At 37.4% G+C, this 23287-nt stretch overlaps 1 protein-coding gene across 4 annotated transcripts in view; it reads right to left on the bottom strand.

The window, feature by feature from the left end:
* UTRN (utrophin) overlaps positions 1–23287 on the bottom strand; it is a 343691-nt gene that overhangs the window by 183286 nt on the left and 137118 nt on the right. For all 4 annotated transcript variants that reach the window (XM_063390324.1, XM_063390322.1, XM_063390325.1 and 1 more), the window contains 10 exons: positions 21053–21203; positions 19584–19759; positions 18601–18736; positions 17445–17594; positions 16242–16326; positions 14509–14714; positions 13236–13353; positions 9905–10110; positions 8312–8466; positions 2809–2998 (listed from right to left, as the gene is read on the bottom strand). In XM_063390324.1, coding sequence (XP_063246394.1) covers positions 2809–2998; positions 8312–8466; positions 9905–10110; positions 13236–13353; positions 14509–14714; positions 16242–16326; positions 17445–17594; positions 18601–18736; positions 19584–19759; positions 21053–21203 — 1573 coding nt within the window. The remainder of the gene's footprint in view (positions 1–2808; positions 2999–8311; positions 8467–9904; positions 10111–13235; positions 13354–14508; positions 14715–16241; positions 16327–17444; positions 17595–18600; positions 18737–19583; positions 19760–21052; positions 21204–23287) is intronic.

Here is a 23287-nt window from a genome sequence, read left to right as displayed (position 1 = left end):
ACCATCTGTATTGACAAATCTTACCATCTGTATTCACCTTGCCAGACACGCTGTCTGTTCTCATCTTCACCACTTATTTGACTGTTCCTCTGCAAGCCATTGCTCCTGGCTTACATCCATTCCCACCAGAGGTCTGCTTCTTTAACCTTCCAGATCAAGCCTACCATGATTAGTTGACATGCACCTACCAAATATCTTTCAAGGAAACCTATGAAGCAGATCTCTGAAATCATGGAAGAATTCAGAAATGACTGTGCAAAAGTTCAAACCTCTTCTGTGTAAGAGACTCCACAGTCCACACCTTCCTCACTTCAGTTCTGCTTTTTATATTCACAGATCTTTCAATCTACAAGTTTTAATCAAGCAATTATAAAAACAGCTGGCCACTACTTGTGGTAACTTTTTTTACAATACAACAAAATCTTTGAAGTATTTTGAAGACCTTCACATCTGTAGGCACAGGACTTCACATGCATTGCATTACTTCTTACCATTTCCTAGCTTGTTTTCTGCATTTTTTTTTAAATTAGGTTTTAATCTCTTCTAAGTCACTGCTAAGTATTTTCCAACACAGACTGCAGCGTTTTGACACTAACCTGAATGGAAAGTCTTCTACAACATTTAGACACTGAGAGAATTAATTCTGCATAATTTGCATAGTGTTGCTGGTCACATGTATCATTACAGAAGGCAAAACAAGGCTTTAGGCTTAGATCATTGATTCCACTGTAGAGTGATTTGAGCTGCAGCAAAACAAGTTAGAACCAAACTGCAATGGAGGATGGTCCTTCCATGCATGCACAGATGCCAGTTTAAGAGATGATCCTATTTTGAAAATGCATGATATGTAACAACAGCAACAACAACAAATTCATCATGTTTGGTCTAGGTTCAGCTCATTTCACCTAGAATTTATCACACGTTCAACTCATAGTAAAATTTTATTTCATGCCGTTGGGGGCGGAGGCATCTTCACACAGAGTAGAGAAGGTTATAAATCCCTATATTCTTCTTAAAAACATTTAACCACTAGCCTTAAAACCAACACTTCTTTACATATTAAACAAAGAGCCAAGAGAATAACACTTATTTTACACCACATAATGGGGAAACAGGAAATAATATTTGTTTAATCAGATAAAAAGCCTAAGAACTTGCAAGGGAGTGGGCTTGACCTTTTGAGGTACAGCAAGATGTTAGAGCTTCATTTTGTTTTCAAAAGTGCAACAAATATTTGAAAACATAAACAGTGATTTTGGAGTGTTTGCCAGCGTCATGATATGAATGTCTTCATCCACATTTAAAGTCTGTAAGACGATAGGGGACAAAGTTCATTCTGGAAGTCATTATGCTATGACAGTCTTCGACATGCCTTACTTCACTTCCTAAGATAGCCAGAAAAGGCTCACAGTATTATGTAAGGTCGATCATGGATGAGTTAAGTGACAATACTTCATGTGCACAGAGTATAGAAATAGGGAAAGTACAGTCTCAGAAAGAGATGAACAATATCTGGTACCAGATCTGGATGCTGAACCAAGGGAGATCATGCCCAGCAGCTCCACCTGCCTTTTCAGTTGTTACAAGCCAGGACAACGTGCACAGCCAGGGGTTGGTTATAGACCTTCTTCTCTCACAGCAGGCAGTCTTGCCCAACTGTTCTCCCCAAACACAGCACAACTCAGGCAATTGTCATCAGATTGCAGCACGACAAAGAACAGCAAACTCTTCCACACTCACAGTGTCTCACAACCACACAGAGCCAACAAAAAAAAGGTAAAATAAGCTGTATCTTGGTGTGATTGACTACACAGAATACAAGGTAATGCAGAAATAAGTCTATTTACACATAGCACTGCCTTCTGTTGTTAGCTGCCTGTGCCCTGTTTTAGCTCTTCCACCTCTACTACATTACAGCAGTTGGGAGTGGCGTCAATAGAAAGCATAACATTCCAGGTGTCACCACTACAGACTAATCTCAGCATTTCACAAAAAGCCACATCTCTACAGATGAGTTTCCCAACTGGCTAGAATCATTTGACCATTGATGAGTGACATGTCCTTCTTCAACAGATACAAGCTTCCACAAAATATTGTGCTCTTCACTCTTATTAACAAGAATAGCTTGCTATCAGATACTTTAACAGTCTTGTCTCATTTCAATTCAGTGAAGATATATTCAGATTAAGAGCGCTACTAAAAGCAACATCTTTTTTTCATTATAAGCTGCTCAAACCCACTTAGATCACAGATGACATTAATCCAAACACAGAGTGCTGGATTTAATAAGCGGTGTCAGTTAAAATCTTCAGTCATTTCTAAGGTTTCCAGTTTGGGGCCTGAACAAGAAGGAAGGCCAGCTGGGGAGCTGCTGAGCAGTAGGAGAGGGAGCAGAGGTAATCCAAGCACAACGACTTCTTGGATTGCTGAAAAAGCAGGAGGAAGGTGGCCGACAGAAATAGGAGAGAGTGCGGCCCAGGAGGGCTTCACTTGGAGGGAAGGAGATAAAATTGTTTGGTTGGACAATCACACAACATGACTCGGTTTAATGAAGCGTACACTTCCTGAATGCAGTCATCCTCCAAGGACATTTGAGAGCCTTCAGTGCCAAGGATATACACAAAAATATGTACTTCAAACCTTAGGAAGACAAATCTTCTTCCTTCGTACACCTGACTTTTAAAACACTGTTTTAGCAAACCCCTTTCAATAGGCCGCCGCTTTCACCAAGTAAGTAGATAGCTTTTCTTCATAACATTTGCCATTGAGAGAAAACCTGAATAACAGCAATATTACTTAGTTTCTCACCTGCATTTGCTTTCTGAGTTCTCTTATGCAGACACTGTCCTGAGCAGCGTTCTCACGCTGGGATGCATCTGCCAGAACATTAACTGTTGTCTCTGCCTCTTGAAGCCACTTGAGGAAGCTCTCCAGATCCTTGTGTGAGGCCTGTACTGTCTTCATCTCTGTCTCCAAGAAATTCTGCCTATCAACAGCTCTGAAAAGAAGACAAGTGTCAGAATATTCCCCTATAACATACAGCATTATATACATCATAATGAAACTATTAAAAGGAAATCTGAAAGATATCTCTAGTAAGAAACTATTCATCTGTACAGCTTGTTTTATCATTATTTATATCACTGTTTTTAGTGTATCTATAGCTACCCACAGATTTCCTGAACTGGTTAGGCATTTGACAGATATTTTTAAAAAGGCATGCAGTACAAACCTAGATTTTCCTTTCAGAGTGTTCCTTATTCCACCCCAAATGGTAGAAGTGTTATTTCCATGTGTGAAAAATTGGCTTTTCCCCATCAACAAAAACCACATGGAGTAGAAGCCCTGAATGCTTGGAGTATTTTTGTTCCTCTTTTACAGTGAGCAGAAACACTGCCATAAATTCTTACGAGTTAAAGTACTAAGGGATGAAATGTCATTAACCTGGTTCTCTCTGCTAGAAGACAAGACTTTTGACACTATCACTAAACAGAATAATACACTGCCATCATAACAATCAAGCCAATGCTCAACAAATCAAACCTAAAAAAAATTGACAGGATATTTTCAATCATCCAAAAGATTTCCAACTGATGCAAACACTGAAGTTTGTGTCTGTAAGGGGATTTTTTCATGTAATAACAATATAATCTGAACATTTTAAGTTATCAGCAACTTCAAACAATTTCCTAGGAGAAAAAAAAATCACCTTATAGTTCTGCATAACAGTACTGTCTCCTAGCGATTGAAATGAAACTCAGATGAGAAACTATTATAGTCAGCAATTTTAAAAGCTCTAATTAGCAACATTAATAAAGCATGACAAACTAAATTTCATCCATTTGAGGCTGTTATTCTGCAGCATTCCTTCTACCAAAATCAGGACAAAAGAAACAAGCTGTCCCACACCAGCACACTAGAGCAACCTCTAACAGAGCTAACAGCTAGAATGCTTCTGGTGAGTAAGTAGAAAATTCAATTTTATTTTCACATCAAGCACTAGCTGTATTATAAGATTTTAGGGATAAAGTGATATTTAACTTCAAGACAGACAAGGCCAAAACACTCAGTATTTGGTGTTTTCATGTTTCTCCAGACAAGCCCAAACTTGTATCTTCTGCATCATCCCATGTACTTGAGCTTTCTTTCTTCCTTGTCATGCTGTGGCAAAAGTACTGCTCAGCAGTACGAAGGAATAACTATGTTTGGAATTGCAAACTTCAGAACTAGTTGAAGTATTCCTTTTGGAAAAGAAGCAGAGGGTGTTCAGTGCCATTCAGGGTGACATTTCAAAGCAAGTAGCCTGGTTTACTAGCACACCAGATGAGACAGATACAAGTAAAAGCTGTTTACTTTCAGTGACTGTGAGGAAATCTCATGCAACTCCAATTCTTTCAGGCTCACATTCCTAAGTTTTAGCATAACCAACTGGGCTTTTTGGAGATAATTTGCACAAAGTTAGTGTTGCAACCCCTTCTTTAGGAGCTTAGGTCTTATATTACTTGTTAATAAATGCTTTATTCAAAATGATAGTCTAAGAATCATTCCTGACTTTGTGCTTGCCCAAGTTTTGGCTACTAGCAAATGACTAGGAGAGCAAGAAGCCTTCATTCTTGCTTCTCACTTGGCATGCTTCACCCAGTCTTGAGAAAAAATAATAAGTAGCACACTAGGGATAACAAGTGGTTCGATAGATATTGTCCAGAACAGATAATAAGCACCAGCTAAAAAATTAGAGCACACCAAGGAACTGTGAGAAAAACATAAAGTAAAAGTAGTTATGAGCTCTAACTTCAAAACCCTCTCCCTCTGCAGGGATTCTCTTCCCTAGCAGGGGGTTAAGGCCAAAGGTGGAAGAACAGGAGTGACAGCAGGAAGAACAGACTGTTAATAAAGGTGACCTTCAAAGAAAAAGAATAGACCCAAAGGATGAAATACTAAGTGACCCAGATCTCTAAGTACTGATGTATTAGATAGGAATCAAGACAACCTAAACTTTGAAGTTAACAATATCATTGAAGAGTATTGTCTTCAACCCAAAGTTTAAATTTCTCCAGCTTTCAGTTCAGTTGAGCTTTAAGGAAAGAATGAAATCCTATTACCAACCCACTGCTGCCATATATTTGAATTCAAGTTGAAAAAGAATCTTGTCACTAGATACATACAAATTTACAACTAACATTCTAAGATTACATGGGTGTTTTTTAAAGATGACATGTATAGCAGTAGTGAGCAACTCTTTTGGGGAGCAGATGGAAATACTTTCCTCCCCTGCTGGTAAAGACCTCTAACATAAAACAGAAAATGGAGAATTCTGTGTTGCGGATTAAAAACTACCCCATGCTCTAAAAATATAACTCAGGTTTTCAAATAATTCTGACACAATTAGAGCAGCCTCAAAAGACAGAGGATCTGTACATCTTCCAGGCTGTAAGAACTAAATGTGAGGAGAAGCTGGAGAATTATTTTCAAATGCAGCTAACTTAATACAGTGACAGTGGAGAAAGTCTACACAGATATTGGCAAATACACACACAAGGAAAAAAAATTGTTATTCTATTATTTAAGTTTTCATGGCTCTGTTTCAGGTTTCTGTTCCACCCAATTATTATTTTAGATTTATACTGAAAATCTGCAATGCATACGTGTGTGTGAACAAAAGAAATTCACAAACTAACATCTGAGACAGTGAGACAGTATAGAAAACAACTATAATCCATTACCTAGGCAGCACAAACACATAGAACGACTACAGTTTCACCCTGAAGTATAAAAATAGAACATAAATAGCCACTGGGCAAAGTATCCAATTTACACAATGTCAAGCTGAGGAACTTCAGTCTCTTAATGCCAACGGTTTTAAAACAAGCTCCTTCACTTTACATGCCATGGGTACAGCCTTCCTGGTGGCTTTCTTATGGTGACCAGGACAACAATCCTTCCAGGCTACTAAGGACCCTTTCCACAACCTCCAAATCAGGGAACAAACTGGTATTTTAAAGTATTGTGCTATAAATACAGATTTATTCCTATGGAAGCCATAGGGCTTTGTGTCCACTTTATGTGTCAGCCCCACATGTCCCAACATCTGTCACTAAAAGTAAGCCTTGTCACTTTCTTCTATTTTCTATTTCTTGCTTTTAAAGCAAGTATAAAAACCTTCATCCTGTTGAAATGGTGTTTTAATTGCACATTCTCCCCTTTTAATTCTACCGAGCTGCTCAGATAGGGTTACACTGAGCAGCTCCGCACTGGCTACCCACTGGCTGTCAGAGTTGTCCTTTATATTCTGCCACGAGTTAATAAACAAAGCAGATATTCACCCTCCTTAGGCTGCAGACTTCAAACAGTAGTCCCATTAAGGAGCTTCAGTTATACACAACAAAATGCAGTAGCTTATTATTTTAGACTTTAAGCAGATTCCAAACTAATTAGAGGCTTCCAGGCAGGAGCTCTTCTTTCTGGTCACCTTCTCTGAGCAGCAGGCAGTTTTATGCCAGTTCTAGCCATAACATTGCAGAATCTGAATGTGAATGAGACTACTACAGAGTTTTAGTCTACTGTCAATGCCAATCCAACAAAGATCCAATGTTTCCTTTCATCCTCTAATTAACTAGGAAACAAGCTGCCACATCCAAAGCACAAAATGACAGAAGAACTATTTTCCTCCAAGGAAGGATAAGATGGCATTATACTCTGCGTCCTTCATTACCTGCTTACTGAGAATAGTCCTGCTGAGAAGGACTTGGGAGTACTGGTGGGTGAGAGGCTGGACACGACCCAGCAATGTGCCCTTGCAGCCCAGAAAGCCAATCGTGTCCTGGACGGTATCCAAAGCAGCAGGGCCAGGGAGGGGATCCTGCACCTCCACTACACTCTGGTGAGATCCCACCTGGAGTGCAGCATCCAGCTCTGGGCCCCAATTTAAGGATGTAGACCTGTTGAAGCAGGTCCAGAGGAGAACCACTAAAATATTCTGTGGGCTGGAGCACTTCTCCTATGAGGAAAGGCTGAGAGTCAGAGTTGTTCAGCCTGGAAAAACAAAGGCTCCCAGGGGACTTCATAGCAGCCTTGCAGAGCCTGAAGGGGGGGGCTACATGAAACATGGAGAGAGACTTTTGGCAAGGGCATATAAGGACAGGACAAGAATAATGACTCTAAAGTGAAAGAAGAAATATTTAGATTAGCTCTTAGGAAAAAAGGCTTCACTGTGAGGGTGGTGAAGCACAAGAACAGGAGAAGCTGTGAAGGCCCCATCCCTGGAAGTGTCCAAGGTCAGACTGCTTCGAGCAATCTGATCTAGTGGACTATGATCTGCCTGTGGCAGGGGGGATTGGAACTGGATGATATTTAAGGCCCCTTCCAATTCACACCATTTTATAATTACAAAATTTCTATAACCTTCTGCACTCACTCCTACAAAGATAACATCTCCTTAAGCTTTACTAAGTAGGCTTTCCATTCCTTTAACTGACATTCCATTCCAAATGCAGCTGCTTCTTTCACATGCACATATGTATATATAGACTTCAGTTGTCATCTTCCCCACTCCCACATACAGAGGATCAATTTTGTATTCTCTCTCTGACCACAATGCATATAGACTTCAGATTTCAGAGTCAGACATTATTCTAAATGTTAGTTGCCTATCAATACCAAATACTCAAAAGCATTTCTGCAGAAATTAGATTACGCTGCAGGAAAAAAAATGATGCATAGGAAAATACCGCATTTTCATTGAAACATATCTGCAGATACATTTTAAATAGAGGATGAATAGAAAGAAGCTTCAATTAAGTCTCAGTTCCTACACTTGTTCTAGATGGGAGTAGTGGAAGTATTGCACTTGAGGATCCAAAGCACAGCCCCATTCAGGGGAAGCTTCCATTAGATAAAAGGCTGTAAGGAATTAATCCATGGGAAGATGAAGCTAAACACTTAGATCCTTACAAAAAGGAAGGACAATAACAAACTACAAATACATAAATTGTATCACCAATAAAGAATAAGAGAGGAACTCTCAAAGACACTTAGAAAATAATAGCCAGAGGAAAACCTGAAACCAAACATGAGAAGCCCCTTCTTCTGCTTAAAAATATACCACATAAATGGGAAATCATACAGAAGCTTTCCATTGAGAACTGTGGGAATTTCAATCATCAAAAGAGCTTGACTGCAATTGACTAATTATCCCCAGCAGCCCTAAGTGCTGCACTAAAGCATACAGAGAAGAGACTACAATGCACATGTATACAGAGAATGCAAGTTCAAGACATCAGCTGCTACAGATAGAGTGAAACCTTGTAATTACCTTTGGTTCAGATTAACCCAGCAAGTGTTCATTTGGTCAGTGGTTTCCTTCACCTTCCTTGAGTCATCATCACGATACTCGCGAAGCAGTTTATTTGAGAGATCATTGAATGCTGCTACTGTGATGTCCCCTCTGTGCAAATCATGTACTAACAGCTAAAAAGCAACGCCAAATGAGACAGATTAAAATCAGACTATTTCTCATATTCATTTTATCACATATTATAAACACCTCGTTCTTCCTCTTTTCTAAAAAGCAAAATGTGCACATTTTTCATCTATGACTAAAACATTGAAGAGAAAATCTACAGATATTATTTGTCCTGATAATGAACAAATCAAAATAGAAGTAGGTGAGAAAAAGTTGTATTTGCCAGAACTGCCAAAGGTTTGAGAAATGCTCTTTATAGTCTACTGGTAACAGAAAAAAAAAAAAAACAAAAACACACTTCTGTATTTTGAGTAGCATGAGTAAGTCTGAATTATTATAATAGCAATATAAGCGGCATCTAAAAGCTGCATAAATGAAATGTGCAGTATAAAAATTTGATTTCAGTGTTTGGATTTTTTTGTTTTGATTTTGGTTTTTGTTTTTTTAAAATTAAGAAAATACATTAGAAATGTTTGTTTATTGTGGCAAGATACTTACGTGCCATGACATTAGAAAATCTAAACTCAAGCTTATTTCTAAATGAAAAATAATATTTGCATATATATATTTTTATTTTTATTTTCAGTTGTATATTATGGCCTCTAATTTTTTGTTTGGGCACAAGCCTGCTTTCACTTAAGAAAACGAAGTAGACTGAATAATCTATTTCTATTCCCCTGCTCATGTAGAGATAGACACTAGTCAGATAATTATGCAAAGCACACAACTCTACTGTGTACTTAAATAGCTATGGATTGGTAAGAAACTCTCACAATCCTACTCCCTGCCTCTTTCCATACCCAGCTGCACCCCTACATTGCCCCTTCATGAATATATATACGTGCATATATACATACATGCACATAGTTTTTTTTAAACTCTATTATATCCCTGTTCCAAGCACTGCACTGCTAAGAGCCTCTCCTCACTGCTTTGTGTCTTTAGTTCTCACACTGTGCCACCTACAGCCTGCCCTTTTTGTGACAGCCACCAGGACAAAAAAACAAAACAAAACAAAGCACTGCATATGCCTGCCACCCACCAGAAGTGAAATGCAGGACAATTTTAAATACCTTAGTCCATTCCTTGACTTACTAAGCTACTGTTAAATATTTCTATGAAGTCAATTCTGTGGGCAGGATCATTAAATTTTAATTGGTCTGGGGTTCAAGCTTTTTGCATAATATAATTTCTTTGATGCTACATTATAGTCATTTCAGCTAAGCTTTCAAAGACACACATGCCACCTGTTTACCTCCTGGAATGGGGTTCTTGGAAAGTCTGATATATTGAAAAGCAGACAATTAAGCAAATATTATGCCCAAAAAGAGACAGAAAATAGTACAACAACTAAACTGCACATTAATTCATCAGCTGAATCCAGTAGCTTTACACAGACTCCAGAATCTGGATTGGAAAAAAAATAAGTGTAAGAGGTCTCACTTTGCTGTCTGCAATCTGTTTGGCAAGCATCTCCCTTGGAGCCTGCAGGAGCATTCGCAGGCGGATCTCGCACTGCTCCATGAGGTGCTCCATCTCCTGCCTCTGCTCGTGCCACTGCAGGCTGTCTGCCAGCATGTACTTCAGCTGCTGCTGCCGCACCTCCACGCTGTGCTGGGTACTGTCCCACTGGCTCTTCAGCTTCTCCACTGCGGAGCACAACACGGAACAGGAAAAATATGAGGCAAATGAAAAAGTAGCCGTAACTGCCTCTTAATTTTCAGGGCAAAAGGCAATAATATAACACATTCTCAAATACAGTAGTCTCCATATTCAGTATTTTAGTTCCCCATGTAGTTGACATTGTCACAGAAGCAAATTTTAAAAAATCAGGTGTTTGGGTTCCTCTTGTTTAAGCAGGTCAGCATACAAGTAACAACTATTATTTCTGGAATATTTCAAAGTCCTTATTTGCTTTTAAAGTACACATGAAGGAAATTGCACTGTAGAGATATGCTAGCAGCAGGGCTCCAAGGATCATAATTGTAGGGTGATAGGGTCGTCAATTCATCTTTGTGCATCCATAGCTTAAACCAGTACAAATAAATAAGTAAATACATAGTTTAGACAGCTTGTACAAAGCAAACTGAGCATTCCAGACCACTGTCTCATGGCACCTGTACTACAACTTTGGCCAAGGTAGAAACATTCTACAAGGCAGTAACAACCTACTTTGGTAATTTAATTCCACCATAGGTTTCTACAGAATTTAGTAGATTACACAGCAGAACAGAGAAGTTATTGATTATATCCCACTTCCTTCAAGTAGAAGGAATTCTGTTCCTCTCTCAATAGTTGTATTAGGTGACAGATAAACACACTTCATCTTTAATAAACAAGGAGTGAAAAAGACAACACAAGAGCCTAGAACAAAAATAGTGCATCACAAAAAGCAGTGAATCTGTCTTTGGAGAGAAATGCAAGGCATCATACCTTTTCCTGGATACTTATAGACCATTAAAGCAAGCGTATTACTTGGAAGTCTATAGCAGTGGAAACAGGTTTCACTACCACTTCTTGTGACAGTTACAGGGAACAAATTATATCACTAAAGAATGTGATAAAAAAGAATGTTGTAAAAAAGTGAATGGAAAAAAGCAAAACCAAAAAAGGCTAAGTCAGATTTCTTGAGCATCTCACTACTCTGTTCAGAAAGAGGTATGGAGTATGTAAACAATCCAATGTATTTATTTTAACAGTAAGTATACAATTTTATTAGAAAATTAACATGCCTGATGCTCAAGTCACTTCTATTTTCCATGAAGCAAAATTGCCAAAGGTTGCACTTAAATTGAAACCATTAAGTGGTTTAGATTTTTTTAACCTTTTGCAATTACACAAAGCCATTGTCCTCCAGCTGCTTGAGAAAATCTTTTAACTTCAATATGTTCAACAATATTCTGTTATTTCCACAAAGCTCTCAAACACTGTGGCAAGAAAGCCCACCTGTCAGAGTAAATACCACTCCACCATGCTGGTAGACAAATCTAACAATCTGTGCAATATAGATTCATCCATTTCAACCCACAGGCAGCTTGCGAATTAATTTTCAAGATATTTGAGGTTTACATAGTAGTATTACTATTATAGAATGAATACTTATATAATTACTTTTTTTAATTAATGGACAGATTAACCTTACTCTCTACACTGATGATATATTTACCCTTTTTTCTACCTCCAGCAAAATAGGAAAGAAAAACAGTGGCATTCCTGGTAACCTCAGGATTTGGTGGGTTCAAGAGGGAAGTTCCTAGAAAAAGTTGTCATGGACATCAGTCTGATACCACAGGCAGAAGGACTAGAAGGAATTCCTGATGAGACTGGTTTTTCAATTCTCAGTGTCCATAAAGCAATTGGGAGGGAAGTTCCAGAGAAGGAAGCTTTTCTCTGCTTCTCTGCTACTATCAGTTTGAGTAATTATGCTTCATCTGACAACACACAGCAGATTCACAGAAGGTTGCAGGACACTGGTATAACTCTGATATATATTTGTTGTCTATACATACTCGGTGTTTAAACTAAGCATAAGCAGCCCTGAGCTTCACTTTTTTTCAAAGAGCAAACTTTTCTTAACAAATGTCAGTGGTAACAAAACCTTCATATTTTCATGTTTCATCACAAGCAGAAAATCTTCACATACATCTAAAGTATCTGCTGGAATTTTAATCTATGGCACCATATACAACTTCTCTTTTTCCTCCCTGGATGTGCATGACTATAGGGGAACTCCAACTTCCAGCACACAGTCATTTACTTCTTGTTCAGCTTTTCTGAGGAATCCAGAATGTTTTGTGACTGACTCCATGTCCCCCTGTTGACTGATGCCTGTGGACTACATGGTTATTATCCTGCCCCAAGTTTCCACCTCACTCCTAGTTCTGAGTGACTGCAAAACTAACTTGCTTCTTTGAATCTTACTGCTCCACCAATCCACAGAGTCTGTGAGCCATCTCCTCAGATCCCCAGAAAAACCACCCATCTGTGGGCTATCTGACCACATCATCTCCATCAAGTCTTACCGACACCAAAGAAATTCATGTAGGTGGAGTGAAGGAAAACTACATAACAGAGGAGTACATGAGAAAATATATCTTTCCATTTTCACTTCTTACTATGGTATTCCCCGCTGCATGAATTTTCTAATCTTAGCAACCAGCAAAACTGCAGGCTTCAAAAAACAGATTGTGCATTAGTTTCAAATTATGACAATTGTACATTTCTTAAATACAAGTAAAATAAATTTTCAGATGAAGTGAGGATCTTTAAATTGGAAATTAAATTTTCAAGTACATGTCAATGACTTAAAATCTCTACTCTCTGTCAACAATTTTCAAAGTACACATGCAAAGTCGTTGTCCTAACATCAATACATTCATGTTTTTACCTGTCCAGTGCCTCAGAGTTCAACAAGAAAAAAACCATGATGAGCTCCCTTTCTCAATAAATAAAATCTTCATACCTGGGTCTCTGATTGTGAGGCAACCCAAATTCTTCACAAAATATTTCAAAATCCCAGCAAAACTATTGACCTTCATACTTGAAATAATAGCCAGTCAAAAACAAAAAGTGGCAATTCTTACTTTCCATTTAATTCAGGAATTTTCATTAGACTGTTTAGGTGAAAGGCACTTAACTGCCAAGTTTTCTTTTCTTTTCAAGGAAGGCAACTTCAGCTATGCTCAACTGAGAATTTTAGAAAAAGATATGAAGGTTTTTTTACTGTCAGGGAAAAGAAACAATGTAATTGCAAACACAGGATGGAGAAACTTACTTTTTTCTGTGATCTCTGTTCTAATGTCTGAACTGGAAGTTTTATTTTTCAGATTCTGAGCCAGTGTAAAAACAGAATCAAGCTGAGGGTGCCGATGGTCCATATCTGCATTGGTTATCTGTTGAGAATTATGAGGATATGATTTTTAAGCCCAAAAAGTAGTAAATAGTTATATTCATCTATATTATTCAGGTAAAAAAATACATGTGTCTCCACAAGTATACAGCTGGTCCCATTAATACTGTAACCCTTGAATTGTCACAGTATTATAGAACTGCTTTAAAAAGCTAAAACATTGTAAATCCCTATTACTGAAAATCCAGAGGTGAAGGTTAACCTGAACAAACCACATAGTTACCACAGTTGCTGCACAATGTTTTCCAATATCTATTTTTCACTTTTCCATAACTTATTTTTCTCCTAACCAAGATGGCATCATTTATACATATCAGCCACAGCAGTGGGCGCAGGGGGAAAGTGAAGAGGAACAACTGGAAGGAACAATCAGACTATATAATGTCTCTCTAGAAACCATTGTTCTCCACGTGACAGTGTGCCAGAAGCCCACGTTACAAGTAATATTCAGTTAAAAGAAAGTGTTTCCAAAGCTACATCATGTTATTCTTCCAAATTCCAGACTATGTGAGATACTCACAGAAACAGTTTAGCACCTGTTTAGCCTACAGCTTTTATTCTAGACTTAGTTAATCAATATTAAGTCAAATAAAATAAACCTTAACGGCCACATACATCTCACTAACACTGCCCTTAGCCACAGTTTAACACAGCATGAGCTATCAGCAGAAATATACATTTACATCATAAGCATTTATGTTACAACTTTTAATTCTCTTAGTATGTCTCTGGAAATCAGTTTAGTGTAACTACAGCAAACCAAACTCATTAGAAACCAGTAAAGAGGGAATCAAAGGTCACCCACTAAGAAAACATGAAGCTGCTCCGAAGTCTTCTGTGTAAGTTAACTATTACAAACCCTAAAAGATGTCAGGAGGTATTCTCCATTTTCTTTGTTTTAAACAAAAAAAAAAATAACAGTGCTCAGCTCACATAGAGACACAGGAATAAACAGAAAAGGGCTCTGAAGGAGAAAGCAGTGTAAAAACAGCATTTAAAGTGGAACTTTCATGTTATGCATTTAGTTGCAGTCAGGGTTTTTTTCCCCTTAAACACATTATTGTTATTAGTTTCTTAGTGAATGTAAGAACTAAAAACTGTGAGACAATTTCCTGCTAGCCTTCCCAAAAACACATACTTTCATTCGTGTAATCGTCCGATTGATCTCGTCAGTATTTCCCACCGTGACTATGTTTGACTTGAGCATCTGGTCAATCAATACCAACCAGTCAGCCAGCTCTGTTCTAGTTTTGTCCAGATCAGCAGGTGCAGAAAGTTCCAAAGCCTGCTGAGTCTGAACAGGAATTTCCAATGAAGGAGATGCTAACACCACCCTTTGGATATCTGAAACAGAGAGTGGAGGTTCTGTTAAAGAAAAAGTAGTCATGGCCACAAGAGAAGTTCTTGGAATTACAGGGGGTTTATTGTAATTCCTATAAATATGCAACTGCATCTACAGAGAAAGCATAGCAAAAATTGTATTTGAACAACGAGAAGCTAAGTAATGAGAAATTCCTTTTATACCTTAAAGGCAGCTATTTTTATACTGCATGCCAAAAAGGCTCACCCAAATGATTCAGCCTAAATTCAAAACACACAAGATGAAAACTTGCAAAGATAGAATTACATTAAACCTAATGGAATGGAGCTAAACACTTATTGACACTTATTAAGCATAAACCCCAATACTTTTGTTTAAGAGAAAAGTCTGTCTTCCTCAGTTTTCTACTATGTATCAAAAAGGTCTTCTCCACTCTTGGGTCAGAATTCACTCAAGCACAGGTGAAGCTTCTGCAACAGATGCTTCATGGACTTGGCATTACACAACTCTCTGAGGAAGGGACAAATGCCCACTAGTTCAGTTACACCTTTCTCTCTTTTTAACCTGCCACAACAAAGTGAGGAATGAGCTGAATGAATAGTAAGATCCACCTCAGAAGTTTTGTTCTAGTTCCAGAAACACTAAGTTACATCAAGCTGGAGCATGAATATTTCACACTTCCCTCCAACAAGAAAACATGGGAGCTTTGTTCAACAAGCATGTTGTATGAAAGGAGAACAAGCTGAACTCAAGATTAAAAAAATTAAACAGAAGTTGGTTTGCCTCAAATTTTGTTTACTGTTGCTGAATTTAAGAAAAAATAGAGTTAATTCACTGAAGGTTGAGTTGCAAATTCTTTAGGCAAGGGCTGTCTTTACCTAAATTTCCAAAAGAGACACGTGGGCATTTTGTTTATGATCTGTATGTGCTGAACTGACTCCAACAATTTGAAAATGTGACCATTGTCAGTGTCTGATACAAGGACATAGATTCAGACAGCTTTCCCCAAGAGATTCAGGAAGGTCAGTAGCTAGCAGATAAGGGAGACCCATCTGCCCTCTAACTGTGCTGAAAGAAGAAGAATGGCCTTTATTTATAAAACTGAAAAAAATCTGCATGCAAGAGATACTTTACAAATAATTAGCTGTATGGAAAGCTTCTATTGGATCTTAATTAGTCAAAGGCATGACCACAAATCCACAGGAAATAAAACACAGGAAACAGCTTGTCACAAACACAATTATTTTGGTTTTCACTCTGTACCTAGTCCTGACGAGGAGGCCTAAGCTTTATAAAAATTCCTCCATTTCAAAACTCTTAGAGGAATCCAAAGACTTCCCCAGTCCTGAACAGCAGAGTAACTTCCTCCCTACCCAAATATTCCCCCTCCCATAGGAATGAGAAGGCAGCCTCAAGTTCAGCATGATGCTTCAACATTTCTTATTTATATTTGTCTAAGTTCATAGAGTTTTTCCTTTTTTAATTACTTTTGACTGCAAACAGGATTAAACTCAAGGCAATTAAGCAGAACAGAAGGACCAATCACTCACCAGGAGGCTTTGTCTTTGTAACAAGACGGGACTGCCCAACAAATGCCTCCAGTTCTCTCACTTTGTCAGGCACTTCTCTGGACACCTACAGCCCAGCAGAGAGAAATAAAAACAGTAACAAAACCTATATTAATGGCAGAAAAGTAATCTCTTATTGGAAGACAAAATATTCTACACCATGCTTCAGATATATTTCAATTATTTTTTTGAAAGGTATCCTTTAAAAAACTTCAAGAGGTGCTAAAGTGTTTTTTCAATACATCCCAGGGTCATATGTAAATATTCCAAATAAATATATAAATTGTTGTAGACAGGTAATTTTCATGTTTTACTGTCTAAGCACCAAAACTATAACTCATTATTTGAATATACTTTGAAGAAAAGATGATGCAAAGTATGACTTGTTGTCAGTCACACAAAAATAGAGAAATAGGAAACTAATCGAAAAAATAAAGTTTTACAACACCACTGCAGTGAAAACAAATTTGCCTATTTGCTTTTTAAAAGCTTTTAAAAGGCAGTGATGAAAATGTAGTGTTCAAAGCAGTGGGAGAATCCCTATTTTCATGGCTGAGTTGGTAAAAACACATCTTTTTCTTTCTCTGAACTAGCAAAAGCCCCTTTCCTCAGTACATTCTTACCTCTGTCATCCATAAAATAATCTAAAATAATTTATTTTTTCAATTGGATTTCCAGGCTTTGCTTGAAAAAAATCTTGCTTTACTCCAACCAGCCTTGCCAATGACATTGAACACGAGTTTCTAATTTACAGTAAAGTTTAAGAAGAATCCCTGACACTTTTGGTAAGATTTTCTAAGCTTTAACACAGCTTCATTTTTTCCTCTTATCTGCTACAAGCATTCAACTTTCCTACACAGTAAAGATTTATTCTCTCAATTTCAAGTTAATACATTACTGTTTGACTCAAAACAATTTTTTTAATCTAACTGATACTTTTGATCCACCTTTCAAAAAAACCAGAAGGACATAAGCTAACCAAATAAACTCAATCTGATAGGAAAACTTCCATCAGTATTTTCATGTGTAAGTGGTTTGGGGTACATTTCCTGATCATGCCTGTATGGTGTCCAAATCATTTTATGTACATGCCACATGTCACAGATACATGAAAAGCAAAACAACCATTCCAAGCATACCACTTTATTCTAAACCTCAGGCCCCCAATGCTGAAGAAATGCACACCTTGTTCCACCTCACATTGAGGGACTGCAGGCAATCAGAAAGTTTGTTCTTTTCCTGAAGATCAATATTTTTATCCAACAGCACTTCAGGTTCAGTTCTGTTCAGCCATTCCAGTTTCTCAGCCAGAACTTCCATCTCTTCACTTAAGACCTAAAATAGACAGAAGAGTTTTAGACTGAAATAAAATGCATACATGCTTAATTAAAGGAGAAGGCCAGCTTTCTTTTAACTCCAATATTAGGTATTTCCCTGAACATAAATAGAAAAGCTTCTATTTTGGTTTCTATGCTTGATCTAGAAATTATGGAAACATTTATTACCTTTCACTTCTAGCATTTATATTAAAGTAGATGACAAGAAAAATTACACTTTGATGACAGGCAGGAAATACTCAACTGACATGAGTCAATTTGTTTAGGCAAACACAACTGAAACTACTTTACATCACTTGAAACACTTGTTCAAGACTTCCCCCTTAGATTTGATCTAAAAGAGGTTGCTTGGGGTTTTGTTGGGTTTTTTGTTGCCTTTTTTAAAATTACTGGTTTTTAAAAAATGAGCAAGCAGGTTAGTTGGACTACTCCTCTTGTTCTTTTAGGACTTCAGAAACATTTTCTTTCACACATTCTACAAACCAAAGATGTTTTGTTGTCAAAGTCAGACGAAGTAAACATGAAAAATACAAACCTATGCACAAACTCACTTAAAATGGCCAATACCCTTACAGTTTAAAAAAGAGGTTAGATAAAAATCTTACACACACAAGAGATTATTACAATTGCCCAGTAAATGGGACAATGGTGCTAGTTATCTTTTAAGGATATCAGCTCTTTTCTATAGGTTTTAGCAGTTATAAAGTTGACACATACACCATCTCCAGTGAAATTCTACTTACTACATTTTATCAGTAGTATATTTCTCACTGCCTCATACACAGACACCACCATCCTCTGGCTACACACCAGTTACCAACTCAACCCACCTTCATTTCAAGGTGCATCTTGCCTGTGTAAGTAATCCCACAAAATTGTCTCACACAACCATAGTATTTCTCTGGCTAGTCACAGCATGAAAACTCCCCTCCTCAAAAGCCATGTCTTGATGCTTTACACAGGACATACAGATGTATACATATATGCACACTAATCAGTCTTGCCTGTAATTCTTGCAAGTTTTCCTCATGGTTGAATGAAAATCTTGTGTCAAGAGCATTTTCTACATTTTCCAACCAACAACGCAGCTCATCAAGCTTCTTTCTGCACTCTATCAGCTGCTGGTTCTCTCCTTTTAGCCTTAAAAAGTGAAACAAGAAGTCCAGCACATCAGTCCTCAATGACTTCTGATGCCACAGTTAACTTTTTTCAGTGCTTAGAGTATTTTAAAGGATTCATTTTATCATCAAAAGATTCTACCATCATCATTAAAATAAATGCAAATAAATACTACTGTCTTAAAAAAAGACAAATTTTAGTTCCAAAGTCATAAAATAGACTTTTAAAAGATGGCAAAAAATATTAAATGTAAGTGATAGTAATGACAACACCTTCAGGCCTAATCATTATTTGGTCACTGAATTTTCCCCTTAAGGTTTTAGGGACATATATAATACTTCCACTAAATCACATAAAACTTTAATGAAATTTCTCAGGCTAAATAATTGAACATGATTCTATTTTATTCCTAAAGGTATCAGGAGATGTTAAAAATACCTAAGTACACAACAATATTATTTTACAGTATTGTGGAAATTCAAGAACAGTACAAGTTGTTTCAATTAGTGTATCTCTGTCAATGATAAAAACTTAATGTAAGGTATTTACAGTTCAGCTTCAGCCAGAGAAAGTAGCTGAGCAATTCCTCCTAAATAGTCTGGCTTTATAAGGAAATTATTTTTAAAACAAAGGAAAACTGTAACAAAAGTAGTTTTGTCGTTGTCATTTTGTGAGCTGTTCTAAACAAAGACTTACTAAGCAGTCAATTGCAGGTGAACTTAGGAGAAATTTGTTCTCAAAGGATCTGAACATTAGGAAAACAGATTGACAGCATGCAATAGAATGCCCTCTCTCTCCCAGAGTCTACTAAACAAAATTCTCCTTATTGCATCTGGTCAGACATCCAAATTTTTGATGAACTTATTACCTCTGTTGTCTGTCCATGACCTCTGTAGTGATTGCTTTCCAGCGTCTATTCAATCCTGCCAGTTTCTCCTGTAGGAAGCTCCCATCTGTAGCAGACAGTTTCTGTATGATCCCTTCCCCAGTTCTGTTCAAAGCTGAAACACTGGTCTGATGGCTGCTGATTCCCTCTTCAAGTTCCTGTCAGAAACATAAAAGCCACACAGAATTTTATTAGCGACCTGAAGTGACTTTGATCTGGCTCATGATATGCGGGATGGATCCTGGGTGCATATTATTTTACTAGAAGAGGCACTTACAACCATCTTACTTAGAAATGGATGCTGTTGATAAAGTTATTAATGTTCTGTTATTGAATCCAATTAAATTTTCTAGGTGTCATAAGAAAACAGTGATACAGAATAGGCTATGAATATTACAAGAATTCATTTAAGCCACCAGTGCTAAAATCTACACTCATTTGATTCCTTTTCTCTTAATGTTACAGCACTTCCTAGTGGTTCTAACAGATGGTTTGACTTTTAACCAGGTCTTTTCATAATCTATACCCCAAATATTTCTTTACCTTCACAGTATTTTAGCTGATATAATTATGGCAGTGCTGTCATGGTCCCAGACACCACAAATCCATTAAGCTAAAGAAAGTCAGATGTCAGGGTTAAATCTTCAAATGCTCCTAACAACTACAAAAGCCTTACACTATTGGCAAAAATTTCTTTGCAACTAGATTAGGAATATGATGATTCAAGAAAGAGAAGTGAAATGCCCTAGAAGAAAACTTCAAGCAGTAACAAGGATAAAACAGAAGCTGTGTCTTAGACAGAACTTACTTTCCTTTCACAACACACACTGACACTTGGATAACTAATGCTCTCAAAAGAAAAAAAAAATCTGATCCTTAAAGTTACGCTTTCTTTTCCTTATTTAAAGGGAAGCAAAATAAAAAGATATCAGGGAACTCAATTCCAGGACCAAAATCTGAAAAAAAAAAATCAAATGCGCAGCCCCTATAATTGGAATCTTCTTTTTTTCTAAATTGTTTATACAAGGCAGTATCTCCAAAAGACATTTGTTTAAATAAATAATTTGCTAAGTTATAAATGACCTTTATTAGGGTCCATTTTTTAAATTACAAGTCAAAAGTAAAGTGAAATAATATACTGGATTTTTTATCTGACTAATATTTTTGAAGCTGTAACAAAATTTATAAACCAACAAATTATGCCAACATTCGAATGATCAAATTATCTCAAACCAATCCATACTAAGAGTGATCATAAAGCAGGAGTTGAGCTCTTCCCCAAGAATAAATTTTAAACTGCAGCCAAAATAGAAATGTTGAGAGTCACTGCTTTTTGAAGTGTAATTGCACACCCTCTCTGCAAATCCATATGTCTATCTATCAAAGTACAATTTTAGATGAGAATCTAGGCCTTTTCCAGCTTGCTCATTTTCTGCCCGAATCCCACGTACCTGCTGATGCAGCCCAGCTGCCTGCAGCTCCAGGCTGCCCTCCGGCCCACGGGCATCGGCCAGCAGCGCTTCCGCCTCGGCCATCCAGTGGGAGAGATCACTGAGGTCACAGTGGAACTGCCTCCACGCCTCGATCGCTCTATCAAAGCAACTGGGGGAAACACAGGATGGAAGAATTAGCCACAGCTTCACTCAGAGGGCTAGGAATCCCACAACAGTGAGTACAAAACTGCCTCGCAGAGCAGAAAGACGAACACACAGCCTGGTTAACCAAGTCCTGAAGGCTTCCTGGCAGAGTCGCAGCTGGTGAAAGCCAACAGCACAGACTGTCATTAACTTCCAGCTGAAGGAAGGAAGGGCAGTCCTAAGCAAACTTGTTTCTATCACTTAAAAAATAAAGATTAATTAGCTACATCAAGTTGGTCTGCAGAACCCTTTCCTGCTTTATTGTGAAACAATTCAGCTTTCAGACAGTGTGAAATATGGAATATGATTAATTGCTCAGGTTTTTTTCCTCCTTCATAAGGAGCAAATGGGGTTCTGGTGCCCAGGATTTATTAAATGAAGGTGATTTTGATTATATAGATTATATATTTCATTATATAGCATTACAGTGAGCTCACATAAATAGGTCTTATGGAATTTAATCACAAAATAATTTGCCAGATACTTCATTGTCATCATCTTTGCAGCCTCAAATTAATGTGTTGCTTAACTTGAAGGGCAACCTGTTCTAGCATGAAACAGGCAGAATAACCATAGTCAGAAAGGTGCTTCTTAATAAAATGAGAGTTCTGTTATGTTAACAAGCTAACAAAGTGAGACATGAGAAACACATGGAGGAATAGTGGCTTGCTTTCTATTTGTTGATTGTTAACTATTCCAAACTAATAAAAACAGTCATCTTTAAAGACCTAAGAGGCCAAGACTACTGGTGATCAGAGGACCCTCTATTTTGACTGAGGAACTGTCATTTGCAGCTCATTATTGCAAACAACTGCAAATAAATGCAACAGTAAGGACTCCGGGGTTACTGCATAAATACAGATGCAATCTGAAATTAGGAGCATAACAAAGATACCTAAACCCAAACTTTAAAGAGCTACCATTGCAACTGGTTTTTTCACTAATTAGTCAACAATCCCAGAGTGCTTAGTGAGATTAATTTCATCAAATTAAATCTCATTTTACAAAAGATCCATTTTTCTTGACATATTTGGCTTATTTGGCTTATTATTAGCCAATTCCAGTAAAGAAGTCCTAAAAATCTCTACTTCAATTTTTCTAGCCTTATCTCCTAGTTTTACTACTCAGTTTTAACACATACTTTGATTTATTAGTCCAGATCAACCTGTACACTGACCCCAAATCTCGTCTAATGCTTCAGTCTAAGCATATTGTCTCATGACAGTAACTCATTCCACATTTAATGAGAAGATACATTCTAAGCACTTAAAATAGATTAAAAGAAACTTTTATAGGCTTCTTTAAAAATTAAAGTTTTTGAGGGAGTTTTGACCACGTGACTCTTACATAATAGAAAATTTTAAAACTTAAAAGAACATTGAGATACAAAGTTTTAACTTGTGCCATTTCTGTTTTGAGATTACAGCTCAATCAGTATTTTGAGCGATGAGCAGTTTCACTCCAGTTTTGAGTCAAATGCATGTGCTGCTGTTTCCCTACAGACTGCCTCATCTGAAAGCTAGAAGTATCAAATTCCTGTGACTATTGCACCAAAACTTGGATATCATTTGCCTCCTCTGCAAGAATCCACTATTTCCAATCCACATCTCATTCCCAAGTCATCAACACTTTCAGCACTTCGATAAAACCCACAGCAAAAAGAGCAGACCTAGCAAACCAGCACTGTTACAAACAGTTCAAAGCATTAAGACCATATATACATACAAAACCCACATATTTTACTCTACACATGTTCAACTCCAACTGTAGTCAGCTGGATTTAGTTGATTACTTAGAAGCTTTGCTAAGCAAAGTTTAATTCAACTTGTGCTTGGCTTCATCAGAGCATTTAGCAAAGGTTTAACTACTTAGCTGGCATTCAATCACAAAATCTTTACTACCTCTGAAAACTAAGTCAATCTTTTGCCAGAGGCTTCAGATGATGCTTCTTCTAATTTTGTCAAAGTCTCCACCCACTCCAGAAATAGAAAAAAGCCAAAGATGAGTAAGAAGATAGTCATCCAGCTTGGACTTAGTGCAACACTAGGA

The sequence above is a fragment of the Prinia subflava genome, chromosome 2 (genome assembly GCF_021018805.1).
Source record: "Prinia subflava isolate CZ2003 ecotype Zambia chromosome 2, Cam_Psub_1.2, whole genome shotgun sequence".
In the NCBI taxonomy this organism is placed as follows: Eukaryota; Metazoa; Chordata; class Aves; order Passeriformes; family Cisticolidae; genus Prinia; species Prinia subflava.
The sequence above is the reverse complement of the archived record's forward strand: the minus strand, read 5'-3'. Positions and strand labels throughout refer to the sequence as shown.